Genomic DNA, 24,313 nt, shown 5'->3' with positions numbered 1-24,313 from the left:
AAGAAAGCTTTCCTAAATGGAGAGCTGGACGAAGAGGTGTATATGATACAACCTGAAGGGTTCACATCCATAGATGAGTCTAAGGTGTGCAGTCTATAGAGGTCCATTTATGGACTTAAGCAGGCATCCCAGAGTTGGAACATATGTTTTGATAGGATGATCAAGACGTATGGCTTCATTAAGAACGGAGAAGAGCCCTGCATTTATAAGTGGGCTAATGATCCAGTAGTGGTATTTCTTGTATTGTATGTAGAAGATATTTTCTTAATCGGAAATGATGTCCCTGCATTACAGAGAATAAAGATTTGGCTATCGTCACAGTTCTCCATGAAGGATTTGGGAGAAGCTTCCTACATCCTAGGGATGAGGATCTATAGGGATAGATCTAAAAGGTTGCTTGGCTTATCCCAGTCCACGTACATTGATACTATGCTGAAGAGGTTCAGCATGGAGAATTTCAAGAAAGGCTATCTACCGATAGGCCATGAAATTTCTCTCTCGAAGAGGGATTGTCTGACAACACCTCAAGAGAGAGAGCGTATGGGTAGAATTCTATATGCTTCGGCAGTGGGATCTATCATGTACGCCATGACATGTACATGTTCAGATATGGCATACTCACTAGTGGTAGTGAGTAGATACCAATCTGATCCAGGGGAGAATCATTGGAAGGTTGTCAAAACCATCCTGAAGTATTTAAGAAATACTAAGGACCAGTGGCTTGTTTATGGTGAATCGGACTTGAGACTTATAAGGTTTACAGACTCTAGTTTCTAGTCTGATCATGGTGACAGCAAGAGTGTGTCAAGATTTATTTTTACCCTTAATGGTGAGGCTGTCTGCTGAAAGAGTTTCAAGCAGCACACAGTGGCTGATTCAGTTTGCGAGGCAAAGTATGTCGCTGCGTCAGATGCTGTCAAAGAAGTGGTGTGGCTGAGAAAATTCATCATCGAGCTTGGAGTAGCATCCTCCCTCGTTGGTCCAGTTCTGCTCTATTGTGACAACTCTGGAGCCATTGCTCAAGCGAAGGAACTGAAGGCACACCAACGGACGAAGCATTTCTGCGTCGCTACCATCTCATCCAAAAATCATGGATAGAGGTGACGTCGATCTTCAGAAGATCGACGGAAAGGAGAACCTGACCGACCCATTCACTAAAGCCATTGCAGTGAAGTAGTTCGATGACTTCAAGTCGAAGATGGGTATTAGATACTGCACCGATTAGCTTTAGGCCAAGTGGGAGATTGTGGGAATAGTTCCCAAAGCCAATCGTCAGCCTGTTGATGGTTGTGCTCTTTCTTGTATTAGTATATAAATTATAAATAAATAAAAGTTATTTTGGCATTTCATCAAAATTGTTTCATCTTCTAATGAACTCCTGTGTTGTGGTGAAGTCCTTAGGACTATTTAGACTTGACAAAGGAGGATTTGTCGTTTAGTCCTTAAACTTGTTCGCGATCAAATGATACGTTGTTAACTAAGGACAACAACGTTTATCAAGCATAGGTCGTTGTGTGCCATATGGGTTGGTTGTTCTCTTAATCAAGGAGTGTGGAGACACTGGTATGGCATACAGGTGAGATGTAAGGGTACATCTGCACTGAACGTGACCGACTTCGGAGCTATTTCTGCTATCAAGATTTGCTCCGATGGGATATGGGTATAACTGTCCCTCCGATCTGAGACCACCATGATGACTTGCAAGCAACTCACTAACTTAGGCACTGGACTACCTGAATTTCTAATTCAGTGATGGAAGGCTGCTGGGTGTAGTCAAGTACTTGACTTGTCGGTGCGTGTGTCAAGATGGGATTGACCACTCTAATTCAGGAGCTGTGTACAGTCGTATTTCAATTTAGCAAAATCATAGCTAGGGTAGTCCTAGTGAGGAGTCATAGGACTGTTTGAATTGAGTACGATTCGAATGATCTAATCAGGGTTGACAGTTTAACCCTGAGTCGTCCTATACACAGGGGTCAAAAGGGATGAATTATACAGTAACCATATTCACGTAGGTTCTGAGTGTTGCATTATGACTATTCAACCTATCCGACATCGGGTATCATTGCTAGATGGTCACTTCGATTAGTACAGAAATTGGTTCCTGTGCTACCGACTTAGGTTCGAACCTACGGGGTCACACACATTAGAGGTTCCTATCTGATCTGATGGCTGATGAAGAGTCCTAATGCTCATGGACTATGTGTTCTATGTGTCTGAGATTTGTGATCAAGAATCAGGATTCTCTGATCATGAGTACCACATATTTTGGGTACTGGGGTCAAGAGTCCCACTGGTTTGGGACTCTTCGATCAAGGTTTATATCGATGGACTTTGATATCCGATTGCCCATCGGATTTGGACTCGATATTTATGAGAGATTTAATTAGTAATTTGATCTCTAATTAACTCAATTTGATTGAGTAATTATTTTTGGATCAAGTCCAACTGAATTGGATTCAGTTGGGTTTGACCCAATTAGGTTAAGTGTTGACCTAATCGCTAAGGTATTTTAGTCCCTGATCTGATCAGAGGTTGGGCTTAGTCAATTCTTGATTTGATTAAAATTTTATTAACCTAATTAAGTCTAATTATGTTGGTTTAATTTAGTCTAATTGTGTCTAACCTATTTTAAATAAGGTTGGTTCAATTGGATTTCAAACCACCTTGATTTCTCTCCCTGCGCCACCTCACTTCATCTGCGCCCATTTGAATTCACGAGAAACAACTTCTCATGAATTTTCTCCCATGCAGAAGCCTTCCACGCCCCTCCATTTGTGCACCATTTGGGTGATAAAGATGGTTGGTTGGCCATTCAAATTCAAATGAAGTTTGAATTTGAATGGGCAATTAATCCATGCACCACGTAGTCTTATCCTTTTGTGCACCATTTACTTTACACGAGAAAGAGTTTCTCATGTAAACTCTCCATGCACAAGAGAGCCCATGCCCTCTCTTCTCATGCATAGAGTGGATAGGAATGAGTTGATTGGCATTTGAATTCAAATTTGATTTGAATTCAAATGAGCAACCACTTATCTTTATCCTCTCACGCGGTAAAAATGCTACAAAGATGCGGTCTTGCATCGTTTTAAAAAGGAGATAAGATAGGGCATGCGTAGAAGACATCAGAGAAAAAAGGGTGGCTTGAGAGAGCTTTCTTGCATGAGAAAAGAAAAGAAAAGGAGAGAAAAGAAAGAAACAAGTGGGCGCAAGTTTCTTCGGAGTGTACCCTAGGGTTTTGGCTTAGGGTTCGAGAAGTGAGAACGTGAGCTACGAGTGTCGTGAGCCTACCAAACTTCAGGAAGAGCATCATCAACCTCTCAAGTGCATCTGCTAATGATCCAGAGCATCCGAGAAGTCGGCAGACCAAGATCGAAAGAGTTCGATAAACATCGGCCATCAAAAGGGTTCAGCCACGAACTTGCATTCGTGAGGAGCCGATCAGATCGGGAGCTTCGTGTGGACGATCCGTAGAGGCTAGACATACTGTGTGACTGTGTTGCGATATCAAACCTTCCGACGGTGATCAGATTGTGACGATCGACTATCCACACAAAGGTAATGTGTTCTGAACACATAACAGTAAATTATTTACCATAGAAGTTTGAATTTCAAATTTAAATGCATGCTATGTATATATCATATTTAGATCTTTATGTAAGATTTATATATTTAATTAATTAGATTAATTAATATTTTTTACTATAAAATAGTAATTTTGAAAAAGTTTTAAAATTACCGTTTTACCCCTGCACTAAAATTCACTTCAGCAAGCTCATCTCCACACTCAGATCTTTGACTTCAATTTTCAAAAATCTTCTACATTTTCTCTTCCAAGGATAGTCCTGAGTCTAATTTTCTTTTTGGAAAGCTCATCTAGTTAACTACCCTCACAAGGCATCTGAAGGAGTCTACCTAGTCTAGGTGCATTCAGAATAATTTGGACACCCTTCACCATAGACCTCAAAACTCCATCAGAAAAGTCTAAATTTGAGTAAAATTCTTTGACAAGATCAATATACACAGGTTCAGATAAATTTAAAAAAAATCTCCATCCTTGTTTAATTAATTTCTCTCCAATTGAAAAACATCACTCTTAAAAAATTGAAAATCCACATTTCTTTCTAAAGCTATTTTTCTTGCAGATAGAGGAATCTTACTTGGTGTAACTGGTGGAGAAGCTTGGGCTGGTGCTTGAGCTGCCTTCTTCCTCCATTCCTTAGCCTCCAAAGATCTTACAGACTTTTTTCTCTACGGCAATCTCATTTTGGGGGCCATTGTCCCAAGGAGAGGAGGAAAATCGATCAAGAGGGTAGAGAGGGATGAGAGATGGAAAAATGAAGAGGAGAAGAGGGTTTAGGAGAGTTTCTCATGGATTTTGTGGGTTAGGGTTTGAAATTTGGTGGAGGTCAAGAGAATAAGCCATGAGAGAGTTTAAGGGTTTGAGATGAAAATCTAAGATTTTGAGGTTGGTGGAGATTTAAAAGGGGATTCTTAGGTTTGGGATGAGAGGGAGAGGAAGGATTTGGGGTTTAAGTCACCCCAAGTGGCTTTTAAATGGAATAGGAAACAGATCGGCTCAAGAGAGAAGAGCCAAACCCATTCAAATGGGACGCCCATGGGATGCCTCATCCAGGGTTGCATCAGATGATTAAAAAAATATTTAAAAAAGAAAAAAAATTCAAAAAAATTTTGAAATGGGTCATATCGAGTTGAGATGATCATGAGGAGTCTAGATAAATTTTGATATAATTTTTGATTGAGTATTTCAATAAGAAAAAAATCCAGAAAGGTATCTGAATAGCACTGATGATTTTTAATTTCTTGAAAAAATCTCAAAAAAAAGATAGATGGCTCCCAAAATTAAGATAATGAAGTCAAAAATTTTTAGAAGAATTTTGAGAGTGAAATTATAATTGAAGTTCAAGCAGAAGGGTCTAAGATGTTCAATTCCCTTTTAATTTTATAAAATTTATTTTTATTTTTGCTTTGGTGAAAATGTCAGCTAGTTATTTTTATATTTATGTATTCAAGTGTTATATCATTATTTTGAATATATTCTCTTATAAAATGATATCTAATTTCAATGTATTTTGACCTAGAGTGTTAGATTAAATTTTTTATCAAATTGATGGCACTAGTATTATCACATGTTATGGGGATGTTTTTAAGCTCAATACAAAAAATTATGAGTTGTTGCTTAATCCATAAGATTTGAACACAGCAACTTCTGACTGCAATGTATGCGGCTTCGATCATAGATAATACTACGAAATTTTTTTTCTTGTTAAATCAAGAGATTAAGTTTACTCGTAGAAATTGGCAAGTTTCACTAGTACTTTTTCTATCTAGTTTATATCCAGCAAAGTCTATATTTGAGTAACCTATTAAGTCCATAGAAGATTATTTTGAGAACCAAAATCTAGGTTTAGTATTTTCTTTAAATATCTAAAAATTCTCTTAACAGCATTTAAATGAAATTTCTTAGGATTTGACTGATATCTAGCATACATGCATACACTAATATTATATCAGATCTACTAGTAGTAAGATATAATAAAGAGCCTATAATATCTCTATAGAGCTTTGAATCAATATTTTTATCATGTTAATCTTTTTCTAATTTACAGGAAAGGGTCATAGGTGTACTTACAATTTTTGAGCTCTCCATTCTAAATTTCGTTAATAGTTCTCTTGTATACTTACTTTGCGTGATGGAGATCCCTTCCTTCATTTGCTTGATTTAGAGTTCGAGAAAGAAAGTGGGTTCTCCCATCATGCTCATCTCGAACTTTCTCTGCATGAGCTTGACAAACTCTTGACACAAATCTTCATTAGTATACCTAAATATAATGTCATCAATATATATCTATATAACTAGAATTTTTTTATCTTTTCTTTTTATAAACAAAATAGTATCAATTTTTTCTCTTAAAAAATTATTTTTTAATAAGAATTTACTTAATCTTTCATACTAAACCCTAGGAGCTTGTTTTAAACCATATAATACTTTATTTAACTTAAATACATAATCTGAAAATTTATGACTTTCAAAATCTGAAGGTTGTTCTATATATACTTCTTTAGTAATATAACCATTTAGAAAAGTACTCTTAACATCCATTTGAAATAATTTAAAGTTCATAAAACAAGCAAAAGTAAGTAGCATTCTTATTGCTTCTAGTCTAGCAACAGGAGTAAATATTTCATCAAAATCAATTCCTTCTTATTGATTGTATCCTTTAGCAACTAATCTTGCTTTATTTCTTATTATATTTTCATCTTCATCTAATTTATTCTTATATAGCCATTTAGTTTCTATTATGAGATGATTTTTAAGTCTAGCAACTAGTGTCCATATATTATTTCTCTCAAATTAGTTTAGCTCTTCTTGTATAGCAATTATTCAGTTATGATTTTTTTAGCTTTATCTATTATTTTAGATTTTAGATGTGAAACAAAAGCTATATAATTATAAACATCTCTAAAGAGGATCTAGTTCTTACTCCTTGTGCTGGATCATCAATTATTAATTCTTTAGGATGATTGTAGATATACCTCCATTTTCTTAAAAGATTACCTATATCTTGAGATTGTTCTTGAATATTCTGACCATTGATGCTTTCATCCTCATATTTTTCATCCAATTGATCTTTATTTCCCTCATCTGAGTCATTGATGGTGAGCTTTTTCATTCCATCTTCTATGATACCTGCATCATCAGCACCCTCTTTCTTCTTTGATAGAAGATTATTAGTTCATCAAAAAACTACATGAATTGACTCTTTCACTACTAATATTTTTTTATTAAATATTCTAAAAATTTTGCTAGAAGTGGAATAGCCAAGAAAGATAGTTTCATCAGATTTAGCATCAAATTTACCTAAGCTTTGCCATTATTTAAAATAAAACACCGGCAATGAAAAATATGAAAATAGCCTATATTAAGTTTTCTACCTTTCCATAGTTCATAAGATATTTTTTTAAAATTGATCTTATTAAAGCATAATTTAAAATATAACATGCTATGTTAATTGCCTCTGTCTAAAAATATTTTGGGAGTTTGCTTTCACATAGCATGGTACGGGCTATTTCTTCTAAGGTTCTATTTTTTCTCTCTACAACTTCATTTTGTTGTGGTGTTCTAGGTGCTGAAAAATTATGATCTATTATTTTTTATCATAAAATTTTTTAAAATTTTATTTTCAAATTTAGTACCATGATCACTTCGAATAGAAACAATTGGTAATTTTTTTTTATTTGAATTCTTTCGACAAAACTTAGAGAATGCTGAAAATGCTTCATTTTTAGATGCTAAAAATAAAACTCAAATGAAATAAAAAGAAATCATCAAGAATTATAAAATCATATCTTTTATCTCCTAGACTAGTTATCCTTGTAGGATCAAATAAATCAATATGTAGGAGTTCTAAAGGTTTAGAAGTTGAAACAATATTCTTAGATTTAAAGAAAACTCTTATTTGTTTACCTAATTGATATGCATCACAAATTTTATCTTTATCAAAATTAATTTTTGATAAACCAAAAATTAATTTTTTTTAATAATTTTAGAAAGTGTATGCATACTAATATGTGCAAGCCTACGGTGTCAAAGCCAACTAGTTTCATTAATTTTAGCATTCATGGCCATAAGATATTGCATATTTTGTATGGAGAGATTATCCAAATCAACCATGTATATATTGTTATGCCTATGTACAATGAATCTAGTGCTAACATCAGAGGGACTAGTTACAATATACACAGATGATTCAAAAATTATTTTGTAACCTGATGTATTACATTTTTATAGTAATTATTATTATTAGTTTTTAATGATTTTGATGAAATTGGTATGATAATTAACTAAATAAATATAAGAACCTGATATGTTTTATGTCAATTGCAGGTAATTGAGCTAGGTCACACCTAATTGGGCTTAACCATGTTTTAAAGGTCAAATTAAGTAAAATTGGTTGAGTCTGATTCAGCAGGGTTTGTCATCCGGAGTCATCAGGTCTTGCATCAAAATCAGAGTCCATCTCAAAGCAGAATAATCAAATCAAGATATCAATGGACCCCAACCTTATCCTTTTTGGCATCATCAGTCAGAAAAGAAACTAGAGGTGAGGAAATAAATCAAGCAGTTAATCTCTCCCATCTAGTCAACCAATCTAAATTCTGGATATTTTGGTGTGAGGACCCCTAAAAGGTAAGCTACAGGACTCAAATTGAGCAAGATTAGATCCTACAAAATTTTGAGAGAAGCAAAAAAGGAACATAATTTACAGAATTGAATTTGAATTCCAGATGAGGTGGCTACAGTAGGTTGAAGTTGGTAACAATGTTGAACACAACAAGAAACACCCGATACACCCAGATTCTTCTTAGTGTTTCTTGGCACAAAGATCTGATATGGAAACCAATTTTGGATGGCAAAGAGCTATCTTGGAAGGAATTAAATAAAAAAAATTAGAGTCCAAACTAATTCTGCATGAGGAGCAAACTGAGAAAGAATTGGAACCAATTCTTGAAAAACTTGATTTGGGACAGCCGAAACCTTACTTTGTTTTGCAGATTTTGTAGACCCAGGAAGGAAGAAATTTTTTCTCTAATTAACCATGCCTCCTTTCCTTCTTTTACTATGGAAATCATAATAAAATCAAAAATTTGGGCAGCATAAGGAGTAGATGGTTGGTGGTTGCTTAAAGCCTATCCAAAGGAGGAGAGATTCTATACCAAATAAAAAGAATGATATATAGAATAAAATCATGGGAAAAATACCACCTTAACCCTAGCCCTAGCCCTATTTAAGGATCTTAAAATACCAGCAGAGAGAGGAGGAGAATCATCTTTGAAAGCTAGAAATCAAGCAAGGAGAGTTTGGAGTATCTGGAAGATTTGAAGAGAGGATTCATTCGGCTCTGCAAATCCTTTCAAATTTTTAATTCTTTCTCTTGTTTACTTTGAATTTATTTTTTAGAACTCATTGTTAGGATATTTTAGAGTTTTATTCAAGTATACTTGAGTTTGATTTTGATATGATGAAAAGCTAAATTTCTAGCTAGGGTATATCTGATTTCACTTGGATCAATTATCAATTCCAGCTATTTCGATTAATAATCCAAATTTAATTATTAATGCAAAGATAAATAACCCTAAATTATTTAATAATCTCTCCCAGTCTTATTAAATATACTAATTAAAATTATAATCTATCTTCCAATAGTAAAATAGATTTAATTAGTTCAATAAGCACAGTGATTATTTCCAAAATCCACAGGTCAAATCTTCTGCTCCCGCTCTAATTATTATTCCTATGATGTTTGTTATTAACTCCAATTTATAATCTTCTTTCTCCAGTACCAATTATAAATCGAAAAGCACAATCTACTCTACTGTTTCAAGTTGCCTAGTAACTAGGAGCATTCATGAGCCCCATGTTTGCTTTTACGTCAAACAGTGACTTTAATTATGAGTATACAAAGCACTTTGAGTATATGACTTGCTGAGTAACGGATGCCTTCATCACCAATGTCGGTATTCACGTAAAAAGGCAAATGATGACTTAAGGAAGAGTGCCAAAGTGTATAGGCTGTTCTAAAAATATAAAATAAAAAAATAAAGGAAGGGATGTAAAGTATAAGTAATTGAGTATGCTCTGATTTATTGTGGTTGATTTATTTTCACTTATGTGACCATAACCATCATTCTTGTTGCTTGCTTTCCATTTTTTTTACCCGAAAAAGTCCTATTGATCTCTTGAGTACGTTGTTTGCACTATTGGAGATGGGCTGATAGGATTTTGCATTCAGGATTGGATGTTTGAACAAATTATTTTATTAAAACCTAAAGAAAGAGGGCAGCTATTGATTGTGCGTAATTTTGTTTGAGTATGAATAAGTTTGGAATAGTTAGCTTGTGGGTTTGCCTTTCGATTTTGGGTTGAGGTGGTTAAGCCATGGCATTTGGGTATTACTCCTTTGTGTCTAGATGAATTTTGAGTATATTAATGTTAAATAAAGTTTTTAGCATTAATTTTTTGAGATTCTCCATTTTTGATTTGGACTTTTCTTTTGCTTGGGATAACCAAAAACTTAAGTTTGGGGGTATTTGATGTATTGCATTTTTATAGTAATTATTATTATTAGTTTTTAATAATTTTGATGAAATTGGTATAATAATTAACTAAATAAATATAAAAACCTGATATGTTTTATGTCAATTGCAGGTAATTGAGCCAGGTCACACCTAATTGGGCTTAACCATGTTTTAAAGGTCAAATTAAGTGAAATTGGTTGAGTTCGATTCAGCAGGGTTTGTCATTCGGAGTCATCAGGTCTTACATCAAAATCAGAGTCCATCTCAAAGCAGAATAACCAAATCAAGATATCAATGGACCCCACACCTTATCCTTTTTGGCATCATCAGTCAGAAAAGAAACTAGAGGTGCAAAAAATAAATCAAGCAGTTAATCTCTCCCATCTAGTCAACCAATCTAAATTCTGGATATTTTGGTGTGAGGACCCCTAAAAGGCAAGCTACAGAACTCTAAATTGAGCAAGATTAGATCCTATAAAATTTTGAGAGAAGAAGAGAGGAACATAATTTACAGAATTAAATTTGGATTTCAGATGAGGTGGCTACAGTAGGTTGAAGTTGGTAACAATGTTGGACACAACAAGAAACACCCGATACACCCAGATTCTTCTTAGTGTTTCTTGGCACAAAGATCTGATATGGAAACCAATTTTGGATGGCAAAGAGCTATCTTGGAAAGAATTAAATAAAAAAAAATCAGAGTCCAAACTAATTCTGCATGAGGAGCAAACTGAGAAAGAATTGGAACTAATTCTTGAAAAACTTGATTTGGGCAGCCGAAACCTTACTTTGTTTTGCAGATTTTGTGGACTCAGGAAGGAAGAAATACTTCTCCTCTAATTAAACATGCCTCCTTTCCTTCTTTTACTATGAAAATCATAATAAAATCAAAAAATTTGGGCAGCATAAGGAGTAGATGGTGGTGGTTGCTTAAAGCCTATCCAAAGGAGAGAGATTCTATACCAAATAAAAATAATGATATATAGAATAAAATAATGAGAAAAATATCACCTTAACCCTAGCCCTAGTCCTATTTAAGGATCCTAAAACACCAGCAGGAGAGAGGAGGAGAATCATCTTTGAAAGATAGAAATCAAGCAAGGAGAGTTTTGAGTATCTGGAAGATTTGAAGAGAGGATTCATTCGGCTCAGCAAATCCTTCCGAGTTTTTAATTCTTTCTCTTGTTTACTTTGAATTTATTTTCTAGAACTCATTGTTAGGATGATTTTGGAGTTTTATTCAAGTATACCTGAGTTTGATTTTGATATGATGAAAAGCTAAATTTCTAGCTAGGGTACCTGATGTAGCTTGGATTTAATTTCAATTTCAGAATCTTTTATTAATTTTCTTTGTTAATACAATTGTTTGTTATTTACACTTAATGCTTTTAAGTATTATTATCTTTGGTACTTGATTGATTTTGATTTATAATTAATACTGGGAAAGAAGATTATAAATTGAAGTTAATAACAAACATCATAGGAATAATAATTGGAGCGGGAGCAGAAGATTTGACCTATGGGATTTTGAAAATAATCACTATGCTTATTGAACTAATTGAAATCTATTTTACTATTGGAAGATAGATTATAGGTTTTAATTAGTATATTTAATAAGACTCGGGAGAGATTATTAAATAATTTAGGATTATTTATCCTTGCATTAATAATTAAATTTGAATTATTAATCAAAATAGCTGGAATTGATAATTGGTCCAAGTGAAATCAGATATACCCTAGTGCTTTATCAATCGAATTTTGATTCAGCTTTCATTGAGTTCTTTAGAGTTAATTTTATTTTTCATTGTCATTCAGTTTCGATCGTTTAGATATTAGTAAAATTAGCATTCATTTTTGGTAATTAAACTCAGTCCTCGTGGGAACGATCTCTTATTTATCATTATATTACTTGAGCGATTTCGTGCACTTACGAAATAGGCTATCATAACCTTTATCACATAATTGACTAATACTTAAAAGATTATGCTTAAGACCATCTACAAGTAATACATTTTCAGTGCACGTAGAGGGAGTGATACCAATGTTACTAATACCGATGATCTTTCATTTGTCATTATCTCCAAAGATGACCATCCCTCCATTCTTGATTTTCAATGTGATGAATTGAGATTCATCATTAGTTATTACCTTGAGCATCCACTATCAAGATACCACTTTCATTTTGTTGCTTGGAATGCAAGACACACCTGCATATATGAAATTAAGTTTTAATCTTAAGTACTCAAGCTAACTTGGATCCTATAGGGTTAGTCATAATGGTTCCTTTTGAAACTCATATTTTCTTAATATTTCTATCATCAAATTTATTTGATAAACATAAATAGGCTTTATACCCTACTTTGTCATATTTAAAATAAATAATATTTGATAATTTTTTTATGGATGTATTGATAAAAATATTTTTTAAAAATTTTTATTTTCTAAGAGTGTTATAGCCAAGTCTGGCTTTATCATATATAGTTTTTTGACTATCAATGATCATCTAAAATTTGTTTGAACTTAATATAAATCTATCAACTATAGGTTTCAACTTGGTTATCTCTTCCTTTAGTTTTTGATTTTCTTTTACAAGAGTTTTGTTTTGGCTTGAAAATTCATCTTTTTTTTTTAATAGAGATGATTCTTTAATTCTAATTTTTTATTTTTGCTATCAACTTCTTCTTTTTCTTTAGCTAATACTTGATTTCTTAATTTTAGATTTTTATTTTTTATTCTTAATTCTTTTAGATCATCCAAAAGTTCATGAAAAGCTTCTAGCAGTTCATCATAAGAAATTTATTTTGAGTTTCGAGGGTTACCTTATTTTCATATATCATAAGAGGCACAGGTTGGTTTCTTCGTGAGATTCTTCATCTATGGTGAAGTCATCATTATCGCTCTATGTAGCTATCATAGCCTTTTTCTTCTTGAACTTCTTTTGACCTTTCTTGAGCTGGGATATTCTGATCTGAAGTGGCCCGACTTCTTGCACTCATAACAAATGATGGGTTGCTCTTTTTTTTCTTTACTCGGCTCCCCCTTAGCTAGTAGTCTTCTCTTGTCCCTTGTCTCCTTCTTTTCATGAAGCGTCTAAATTTTTTGGTGATTAGGGTCAAGTCCTCATCTTCTTCGCTATTCTCTAATTTTTCTGTATCTTCTTCTTCCTGAGCTGTTGACTTGAGAAAAATATCTTTTTTCTTCTAATCTCCTCCTCAAAGTGTTGCTTCATGGTCAGCTCATGAGTCATGAGGGATCCAAGTAGCTCCTCCAATGGCAGGATATTTAAATCCTTGGTTTCTTAGATTGCAGTGACCTTTGCCTCCCACGATCTTAGTAAAGATCTGAGCACTTTTCTCACAAGATCACTGTTAGAATAATATTTGCCAAGACTTTTCAAACCGTTTATGATGTCAATGAAACGGGTGAACATTTGAGTTATTGACTCTTCAGGTTTTATTTTAAACGGTTCATAGTTGTGCACAAGTATATTAATTTTAGACTTTTTTACTTGGTTTGTGCATTCATGTGTAACTTCTAACCTATCCCAAATTTTTTTAGCTGAATTGCAAATAAAAATATGATTAAATTTATTTACATCTAAAGACAATATAAAATATTCATGACTTTAGCATTGAGCTGAGCTATTTTCTTATCAAATTTATCCCATTCATCTTCCGACTTAGGGAGAGACACACCATCAATCAATTTAGTGGATGTGTGTGGTCCATTTACTATGATACTCCACATATCATAGTCAAGTACTTAAATGATAATTCTTATCCGAGCTTTCCAATAGGTGTGTTTGATCCATTGAAAAGTAAATGTCGGTTTGTGGATTGCCCCTCAGCAAGAGATGTGCCAAATTGGACTGTCATTGGATCTTGATGGTTAAATCAAGCAAGGACTAGAGCATCGAGCTCTGATACACTTGTTACCCAGATATGGAGCCCAAGAGGGGGGTGAATTGGATCTTTTAAAAATTTTTAAGATTAGTACACTTAAGTAATGTGCCAAAGTATTGAGTGGAGTGAGTTGATTTGTAATAAAAATAAACTCAAACACAAATGATAGGTATGCAAGTATAAAGCATAAAAAATAAGTAAAGAGATGCAAGCACAACAAACACAAAAAATTTATAGTGGTTCGGTGCCAACCTTGCACCTACATCTATTCCTCAAGTCTCTACTTGAAAATTTAATCTACTAAATGGATTTCAAAAATACAACATGTCGGATAACCCCGACCTTTACTATCCAAGCAAGAATAATTATATCTTGGGTACAAGCCAACCCTCAATACTCCGATTTCAGGTTGGATCAACCTATTCAAGTTTTGGAACCTCCCAAAACTCAAAACTCAAAATACAATTGAGAAAAAACAGGATACAAAAATTTCAGCACAATATCTCCTTAAATGAACACAATAAATAAATAGAAATATAATACTTAAAGAAAAGAAGCTTTTGCTGAACACCCTCAATGAATTGCACACTTGATTGTAGTTGGAGAGTGGTTGGTAAGATGATTGAATGCTTTTTTTCTTCTCTTTTAGGATTTTTTGAACTTTTCTCGGATGTGAGATTTGAATGCTATCAAAACTTATAATTTTTCACTTCAAGAGAGTATTTATAATCACCATTTGCTCTTGAAATTCTTAATATCGGTTTAGAACCATTGAAGAGTATTTAATGCGCATTAAATATATCAAAAATAGGCTGAAAACAAGCCATTACGCGTGCTCGCAGGAATGGGACGTCCCATGGGGCGTCCCAATTGGCCAGACAGAAAGTTCAGCTTTCTATTTTAGTCTCAGGGGTCGTCCCACTGCATGGGTCGTCCAGTGTCTCCACTGCTTGTCATGAGCCAAAATGAAATGTGCCAGCTACCCAATGAAAGGGGATGACCCAGATGGATCGCTTCATTTTGTGCCAACCTAATTTTTTATGCATTTAAGGTCTGAAACTTATCAAAATACTTTCAAATACTTTCAAATGGATTCAAATCAATTTGACACTCTTAAAAGGCTTCGAAAACTTCTCCAAATTACAAAAACTTCAACTTTGGCAACTTGATGAGGCTTTTTAGATCTAATCTTTTGAACTACCTGAAATATCATAAAAATATTCTTCAAAGATAAGAAACTCATTAGTAGTCTCCTCAAATAGTTTGCGATCATCAAAATCAATTTTTGAAGCAACAAAAAATAAAATTAATTCTTATTTGATGACTTTAATAGTATCAAAATAGCAAAAAAATGGCATGGTTGGCTAGGCGATAATATTCGACGACTCTATTAGGTCAAGTCTAAGTAATTTGATCAATGAATCATGAAGGATACACTAGATCAATGCTAAAATCACTTAACAAGCCTCATTAATAGTGGTTTTTAGGAACACTCAATAGGGGCTAGGGTTGATTAGTCTTATAGGTTGCCCGAGCACCAGAGTAGTTTAGGACCTCTTCAGTGAGATACACTTGGGTCCATATAAAAAAGAGATGAAACTCTAGTGTCCATGGTTCTTTTGGATAGAGAGAAACATGAGATTGTTTTTTTTTCCTTTTGTTTTTCTTAATAGAGGAGGGGCATTCTTTATTGTCTCAAAGGAGGTGAAGGAGGGTAGTGGTGGTCATGGTAACCTATAATGTTCCAATGACGGACAATAGCCTTAATGTCATTAGACAACAAATAATCGATAATGAAAGAGGGAAAAGATTTTTTTGTTGTTTTCTTTTCTTTTCTTCTATTTCTTTTTTGTGTCAACATAGAGGATGCAAAAAAAAAAGTCCTTTTCCATTCCCAAGGACAAAGAAGAAGATGAAAGAAGCAGGTGGTTAGTGGCCAGAGGATTAGGGAGATGATAGTAGGTGGTGTTGGCAAGCAGTAGAGAGCAGTCATGACAACTGGCCGATAATAAAAAAAAAAAGAAAAATGGTTGAGATTAGGGAAAATAGGGGATTCCTTTTGCTTGAAGCATTGGTCATCCATTGGTAGCGATCATTTTGCAACTGATCATTGGGAGACCCTTGGGGAACTCGATTGAGGGCTCCTTAATGAGGAACAACCATGATGATTGCCAAGAAAGGGAGAGAAGGTGATTGAAAAAATAATGGGGGGGGGGGGTTTCCAACTTGATTTCCAATGAAATCAAGGCTAATGAAGGGTCTTTATTGTAGGAGAAGATGAAAAGAAGGGAGGATTGGAGCCTTACCTCAACTTTAGTGAGTTGTCATGGCTGGCATAGTGAGCCTGTTGGCGGCTTCCGGGATGAAAAATGGGAGGAAAGAGGTGGCGATAGTCGGTGATCCATGATGGGAGGTGGGGGGGTGGAGGATTTCAGGAGGGAGGGCCTTTTAAAAGCAGAGGCAAGCCTCCAACTACTTATAGGAGTTTGACTCTCATCAAAAATCTTCCTTTTGCTAGGCTTACCAAGTGGATCAAATCTTAATTTGGTTATTTTATTTCATAAAAATATTTTTTATATAAAAATAAATAGTTAAACTTTAGTTCTCACTTTCAAGTTCTCTATCTTTGTCAACAGCTTAGCCCCTTGTTTACCATGCTTGGGATCTCTATCTATCTCTATGCATGGCTACAAGTGTGTATAGTAAGCAATCATTAGGGCTTTAGGTGAAAGGACTTTCTGAGCGAAAAAGATGAGGTCAGGGCATCGGAGGAAGAAATGTATAAGGGATAAAGTGCTCATATTCTTCTTTTATGTGTTTCCTAATGAATCAAATTTTAGAAAAATTCAGTTTACTTCCAAAATCAATCTCTTCAAGCTCTTGTCTAAGAGCAAGGACTTGGATCAGAAGAGAGGTAGTGAAGTGAGTTTAAGTACTTTTTTAAGCTAATTTCAGAGTGGAAAGGGGTAGCTTGGTAGAATATGCTATATGCTAGAAGGCAAAGAAAAAAATTATTTTTAATTTATTCATATTGGCATCTTTGTTTGTTTCTGTGCTGTAATCTGTAATCCACCCTTATAGTCCTTACAGCGGAAAGAAACCACCTTCAATACTAGCTTACTATCTGAATTAGATTTAGAAGTTGAACCAATTACCAACCAAAAGCTGAAGGTTTGATTTATAGTGCTCTCACTAGGCTAGCTGTATTGACTTACCTTATTAATTAAAAGGAAAAATAAGAACAAAGGAGTCCTCGGATGGGGAAATCGATGACTGAGGGGTCAGATGACACCATCATCATTTATCCAACTTGGCCTAGTATGCACACAAAGCAATACCTTATGACATGTGTTTTAGTTTGAGAGCCATCCCATTCTCTATGGGTCAAAATCCATGACCAAGGGCCATGAGACCTTATCGTGGATGGACTTGCCCAATAATATAACTTACTATTTGCGGCTTCATTGCTAGACAATCAATAGGAATTCTGGCTATACTTGGCAAGTGTTCAATCCAAAAATTTCCACCAATGGAAAAAAGCAAGCATTCAACCTTATCTAGATCTTCTTTTATTGCACCTAATAGAGAAATCATACTAATAATGTCTCTCTGGACCAATCGACCTAAATGTAGTCTATTTTCTTTTGATTCATCCAATTATGGAGAGTGAGTCTAATCTTATACTTCCAGTTCGTTTAGAGAAGTTGATCTGCATTGCTAAGAGGGATATATTGCAAAAAATTTTTTGTAGAATCAATAAGCCATAATAATAGCACGTACAAAATATTATCTTTTAAAATATAAATTATGCTTCCATGGAGTTTTGTCTTCTTTATATAATGTTTTTTTTGTTGTGGATTTAGTGCAACCTCTCCCCAACACTCACCCAGTCTTATGAATTATGCTTCCGTATGAAACTCTCTCTAAGCAAAAGTGAGTACTTTTCTTAAATAATATAAAAAAAATTAATTATCAAAATAATTTAAATTTAAATTTATTTATCGATTTGATACAGAAATGATAAAACGTCATTTTGAATGGCATTTTATTATGCCACGTCACCCCCATTCCCCTCCATTTTCCACGTAGACCAAGCGGGGAAAAAAAAAAAATAGAAACGCCATTCCAAATGGAGTTTTTAAAAACGCCATATCATTTAGCACTTTTAATTATTTCTCAAAAAAAAATAAAAAAATTAAAATTAAAATTTTAAATTTATAAAAAAATAAAAATTATAATTTTGATAAAAATAAAAATTATCATTTCAAATTAGTATCCCCATTTCAAATTATCTTTTAAAAAAAACTAAAAAAATTAATTATAAAAAAATTAAAAATATCATAAAAAAGCATTGAAAATAAATAAAAATTATAATTCAAAATGTTAAGAAAATAAAAATTTTAATTTTAATTCAAATAAAAATTATCATTTCAAATTACAATCTCCTTTTGAAATTAACTTTGTTAAAAAAATATCATAAAAAAATTAAAAAATTATTAAAAAAATAAGAAAAAAATAAAAATTATAATTTTGAATAAATTTTTAAAAATAAAAATTTAAATTTTAATTAAAATAAAAAAATAAATTTAAATTTTTTTCTTCATTTAAAATTAATTTTTTTAAAAAAATATGTAAAAAAATATTTAAAAAAATCTTAAAAATTTTAAAAAATAAAGAATACCATAAAAAAATGAGAAAGAAATCAGAAAAAATAAAAATTATAATTTTGAATATAAAGAAATAAAAATTTTAATTTTAATTTAATAAAATCTATTATTTCAAATTACTTTCTCCATTTCAAAATATCTTTTTAAAAAAATATCTGAAAAAAATTATTGAAAAAAATAAAAATACCATAAAAAAGAATTTAAAAGAAATATAAATTATAATTCTAAAATTTAGAATTATATTTCTTTTATTTTCTTAAAATTTAGAATTATAATTTATATTTCTTTTAAATTCTTTTTTATGATATTTTTATTTTTTTTCAACAATTTTTTCAGATATTTTTTTAAAATGATATTTTGAAATGGGGAAAGTAATTTGAAATGATGGTTTTTATTTGAATTAAAATTAAAATTTTTATTTCTTTATATTCAAAATTATAATTTTTATTTTTTCTGATTTCTTTCTCATTTTTTTATGGTATTCTTTATTTTTTAAAATTTTTAAGATTTTTAGATTTTTTTTACATATTTTTTTAAAAAAATTAATTTTAAATAAAGAAAATAATTTAAATTTATTTTTTATTTTAATTAAAATTTTATTTTTATTTTTAAAAATTTATTCAAAATTATAATTTTTATTTTTTTCTTATTTTTTTAATATTTTTTAATTTTTTATGATATTTTTTAAAAAAATTAATTTCAAAATAAGATTGTAATTTGAAATGATGATTTTTATTTGAATTAAAATTAAAATTTTTATTTTCTTAACATTTTGAATTATAATTTCTATTTCTTTTCAATGCTTTTTTATGATATTTTTAATTTTTTTTATAATTATTTTTTATAATTTTTTTTAAAAGATAATTTGAAATGAGATATTAATTTGAAATGATAATTTTTTTATCAAAATTATAATTTTTATTTTTTTATAAATTTAAAATTTTAATTTTAAATTTTTTATCATTTTTTTTTTTTGGGTGGAATAATTAAAAGCACCAAATGATATGGTATTTTTAAAAATGCCGTTTGGAATGATGTTTTTAAAAACGTCATTCCAAATGTTTCTTTTTTTTTTTTTCCTCATCTAGTCCACGTGAAAAATGGGAGGATGACGTGGCATGATAAAACGTCATTCAAAATGGCGTTTTATCATTTCTGCATCATATCGGTAAATAAGTTCAAATTAAATTATTTAAATAATTAATTTTTTTTTTATATTATTTAGAAGAAGGGCTCAGCAAAAGTTCCGTCTCCTTTATATAATTATTTTTTTGTTGTGGACCAACTGCAACCTCTCCCCGACACTCACCCGGTCTAAGCCTCTTCAAGCACTGATCAGGGCCTGTCCTACAAAAACCTACGTGCGCTAGAGAGGGAGAGGGGGTAGGGGAAGAGTAGGAGAAAAGAAAGGCAGTGCATTTGGTCTTTGGTGAGAAACAAACTGGGAAATCCCATGGGGAACTGAGAAGAAGGGATTGAGATGACAAGCAATAAGGAACGGACTTGTTTCATTTAATTTAATTATTTAAATAATTTATTAAAACCTGATTAGTTATAACAAGACATCATATTACTCTTAGGTACTATTGGATTACATTAGCAAACTTGAGACATCCACTTCAAAGAAATAGATATCTTTAAAAGAAGGCATGCTGTATACCCAAAATAAAAAACTGTAGAAACAAAATATTTATTATGAAAATAGTAGACAAATAGTAGACAAAGCAAAAATATAACACAAGAAAATTCTCATCGGATGCTACTCTACGATGACATCTTCTTACTAATTCAGTCCATATATCTTAAAACAGATCAAAATATAACCTTAACCCGTCTTTGTAATTTACTAGTCCAAGATCGAGCTCTTTTATTTGCTATTTGAGAAGCTTGGATTCATTCCTTCTAGCGAGGGTCACCTTCAATCCATACTTCATGTACATGGTTAGCGCCAACTTTGGGACCACCGGGTGGCTCTCGACCACCTTCACTTGGTATCGATAGAGGATGGAAGCTGCAACAAACTTCATCTGATAGTAGGCGAAGTCCTTTCCCAAGCACAGTCTCGGTCCGCCATTGAAGGCAGTAAATTTGTATGCAGACTCGCTCATGAAGCGGCCATCCTTGAGCCACCTCTCTGGCTTGTAGTCTCTACAGTTCTTCCCCCATATGCTCTCCATTCTCCCCATAGAGTAGATGGCATATATAACCTTTGTTCCTTTCTTCAGTACAGTACCATCAGGAAATACCTCATCTTCAATCACCTAAGCCAACAGGAAACATGCACATAATTAAATTGCAAATGGTTTTATTCAAATTTGGCAATTGCATAATTTACAAGCATGGATGATGAGGTGTTCATGTAATTAATAAAGTGATCTTGTCGAAAATTTGATCTCACAAGATTCAAAAACTTTCACAGGTTGCAACTATTCGATTTCAAGGTTTGCTATTACTTGTTGAAGAATAAAAAATATTGTAACTCATGCAAACCAAAATGCATGCGTGTTCAATTTGGTGTCAAATCATCTAGTACAATTCATAAATTAGCATCTTTCATAGTGCAACTTCCTCTTAGCTAATTTTTAGCTGGACCTAATTCTTCACCATTGAGCTAGTGAAGCAGTCCAACCACAAAACAACATACATAAATAAATGTGTAATACGCTTTTTTTTATTTTATCTATCTATATGCATATTGTTTCGTAATTGGATTGGTCCATCAGCTCAACAATGGATCTAATCCAACCAATAATTACTCCACCTTCTCCTACACCCCCGAGCTAAACATCGCATGTGATGGCAGTTTCACGCAAAAGCAAGGCATATGTGATGCAAATGAGAGGCTAAAAGTTCAGGTTGCATGGTAAAACAGATAATCACAATAATATAGCTTATGTTAGTGGTCCAACTATTTAAGCCAGTTAGTGGGCCTTTTTAACGTGCATTTGTCTGGATGGAAGTAGGCCCGGCCTACTTAGTATTATGCTTCACTTCCATTAATAAGCCTCTTGACTAAGGGCCCGATACTATCTAAAGACTATAACGTTTAACTAAACAAATTAATTGTCAACCGGCCAAAATCTATTGCTTGTTGCCTTGGATAATCTTGGCCGACCAATGGCTTTAACTAGCTGATTCTTGAAGAATAAAACCTCCTGTTCTAACATAAGTAACAATTAGTCAAATGAAAAGTGACTAAGGAAAAGATATACCCATAAGTGGTGTCTTAGACATTGACGTTGCCACCCTAGAAGATGAGTTACCTCTCATCCGTACGCTAGACTGAATACATGATCTAGAAAAGAATGATACCGTGAACATAAAAACTTATGTTAGAAGTCCAAGGCCAAGCTTGATATCTTTCACAAATTAAATTGATTGACGTGTCGTTTTGACGTTTGTAATAATTCCTTACGGAAATTTACTATAACTGTCATTTCTACAATAGGTGAGTTAGCAGAAACAGTATATAGGCGGCCTAGCCTGGTTTTGTAGGGTTAATTGTGATGGTTGTTGCTCAATTTACCACGCTCTAACAATAATTCCCAGTGCACTTATTGGAGCAAATTTTGACTCGTATGTTTGATGTGATTTGTCATAGAATAAATTACATGATTTTCAGTGCACTTATTGGAGCTAATTTTGACCGGTACGTTCGATGTGATTTGGTATAGAATAAATTATGTGTCTGTAAATATCCATCATACGAACGAAGTCTTCAAGTTTAAGCCCCCCTTTTTTTTGTGTTTTGGATGAGAAAGTTTGGCTTTCTTGAGGATTTGATGATTTGTGTGCCGGCAAGTCTCAGGAAACCAGTTGGTGCACCTTATCAAGAAGTATATATATTTAATGATAATTTTTCTTTATAAAAAATAATTCTAATACAAAAAAAACTGAACCCGGCGAAATCTCCCTGCGTAGGTATGCTAGTACTTCTATACTTTTCTTTGTTTTCTAAAATACGGTGCCAATATCCTACCTACATATCACACATTAAACATGCATAAAAATCAATATGTAGTCAACGTATGCTCATCCCATTTCTATATAAAATAAATTTTTTATAATATTTAAAAAATATCACAAAATGCTATGCAAATTTTAAAAATATTCATCAAAAAATAAATAACCATATATTTATGCACATATTAAAATATTAAAAAATAAATAAATAAATTTTATAAATATTTAAATAATTTAGATAAACATCACATAATTATATTTTTTTTGATGACCATCTTAATATACGTAAAGCACCTTGTGATACTCAAAAATACCGTAGGAAATCCCGTTCTATTTCTATAAATATTTAATTTTTTTTTGCAACTCACGCATGCATGCATGAAGCAATACACGCACCAAACTAGATATAAATATTCAAGAGGTAAAGCATCATCCCATCCAACTTAATGTTAATATGGGAAGTAAATAACAGGTCATCCTCGTATGTTACCATGGTAAATATGTTTTTTCCTTCTTCTTCTTTCTTTTTTTTTTTTGGGGGGTAACGATTAGCATGGTATGTAAGTATGCATGCATGGCCCAAAAATCATACAGCTAGCACGTACCTCCTTGTGATCAACTGGCACCGACGGATACAGCCGTAGAGCCTCCGACAGAGCCGCATGTAAATACTCCATCCTCTTCACCTCCTCGCTCTTAAACACCAAACTCTTCTCTCCTTCCCCTTCTCTGTTATTTTCTCTCTCTTCTACTATCCTCCTAATCTCCTCAAGGATCTTGTCTTCCACCTCCGGATGCCGGTTCAGCAGCCAGAAGAACCACGCAAGCGCCACGACGACGTGTCCCTCCCCGCCAGTATAAAATTCACGCACCATCTCTCAGAAACTTGTCCCGAAAACGCCATCCCCTCCTCGTCTTTGTAATTCGTGAACACGGTCAGGAGGTCGGACCTCGCCGCCTTCTTCTCATCGCCCGACTCCAGCGACAGCTCCTTCTTCCTCGTCCGAATAACCTCGTAGGCGAACTCATCCACCTGCTTCAACGACCTTCTAAGCCTCCTCTCGTTACCGAGGTCGAAGAAGCGCATCGCCTTCCATATAGCGGTGGGCGTGATGAATCGGATAATTGTGGCCTCGGTTGCATCCTCGAAGGCCCGGGCGAAGGGGATCTTCGGCAGGCCGGGGCGGAGGCAGCCGGGTCGATGCCAAAGGCGATGATGCACACGTTGTCGAAGGTTAGCCTCAGTAACACGTCCTGGAGGTCCATCGGAGTGCGGTTGTCGCAGGCCGACTCGAGCACCGGGAGGAGTCTCGAGTGGACGAGCTCGTAGAGGGACTGGACCGTCAAAGACCGGAACTTGGCTGAATGGAATTCGAGGCTCGCTATCTTCCTCTGGCGATGCCAGACCTCATCATCGGCGCCGAAGATGCCATCGCCGAGCAGATCACGGACGGTGTTCTGGAAGTACTTACCCTTGGGGAAGTTGGAGAACTTGGTCTTGAGGAGGTACTCCAGGTTGCGGGGGTCGGCGGTCACGATGCACTGGAGGTTGGTGAGCCATGGGCCATGGAAGGTGAAGGTGCCGCCCATGCCATCAAGAACACTGGTGATCCACTCGTACATGTCATGGCGGAGGGCGAGGAGGAGCGATGGCAGCATGCCGACGACGGGCCATAC

At 33.7% G+C, this 24,313-nt stretch overlaps 1 protein-coding gene across 1 annotated transcript; it reads right to left on the bottom strand.

Moving 5' to 3' along the window:
• Positions 1-20,381: 20,381 nt before the first annotated feature.
• On the bottom strand, positions 20,382-24,306 carry LOC140856978 (cytochrome P450 86B1-like). The gene is given in 4 exon segments (XM_073255180.1): positions 20,382-20,934; positions 23,242-23,471; positions 23,474-23,839; positions 23,842-24,306. Coding segments are annotated over 4 exon segments (1,437 nt in total). The 5' UTR covers positions 24,296-24,306; the 3' UTR covers positions 20,382-20,547.
• Between the last annotated feature and the right edge of the window lie 7 nt (positions 24,307-24,313).

Source organism: Elaeis guineensis, chromosome 4 (genome assembly GCF_000442705.2).
Source record: "Elaeis guineensis isolate ETL-2024a chromosome 4, EG11, whole genome shotgun sequence".
Classification (NCBI taxonomy): domain Eukaryota; kingdom Viridiplantae; phylum Streptophyta; class Magnoliopsida; order Arecales; family Arecaceae; genus Elaeis; species Elaeis guineensis.
Note: the sequence above shows the minus strand (reverse complement) of the source record. Positions and strands in the feature narration are given on the sequence as shown.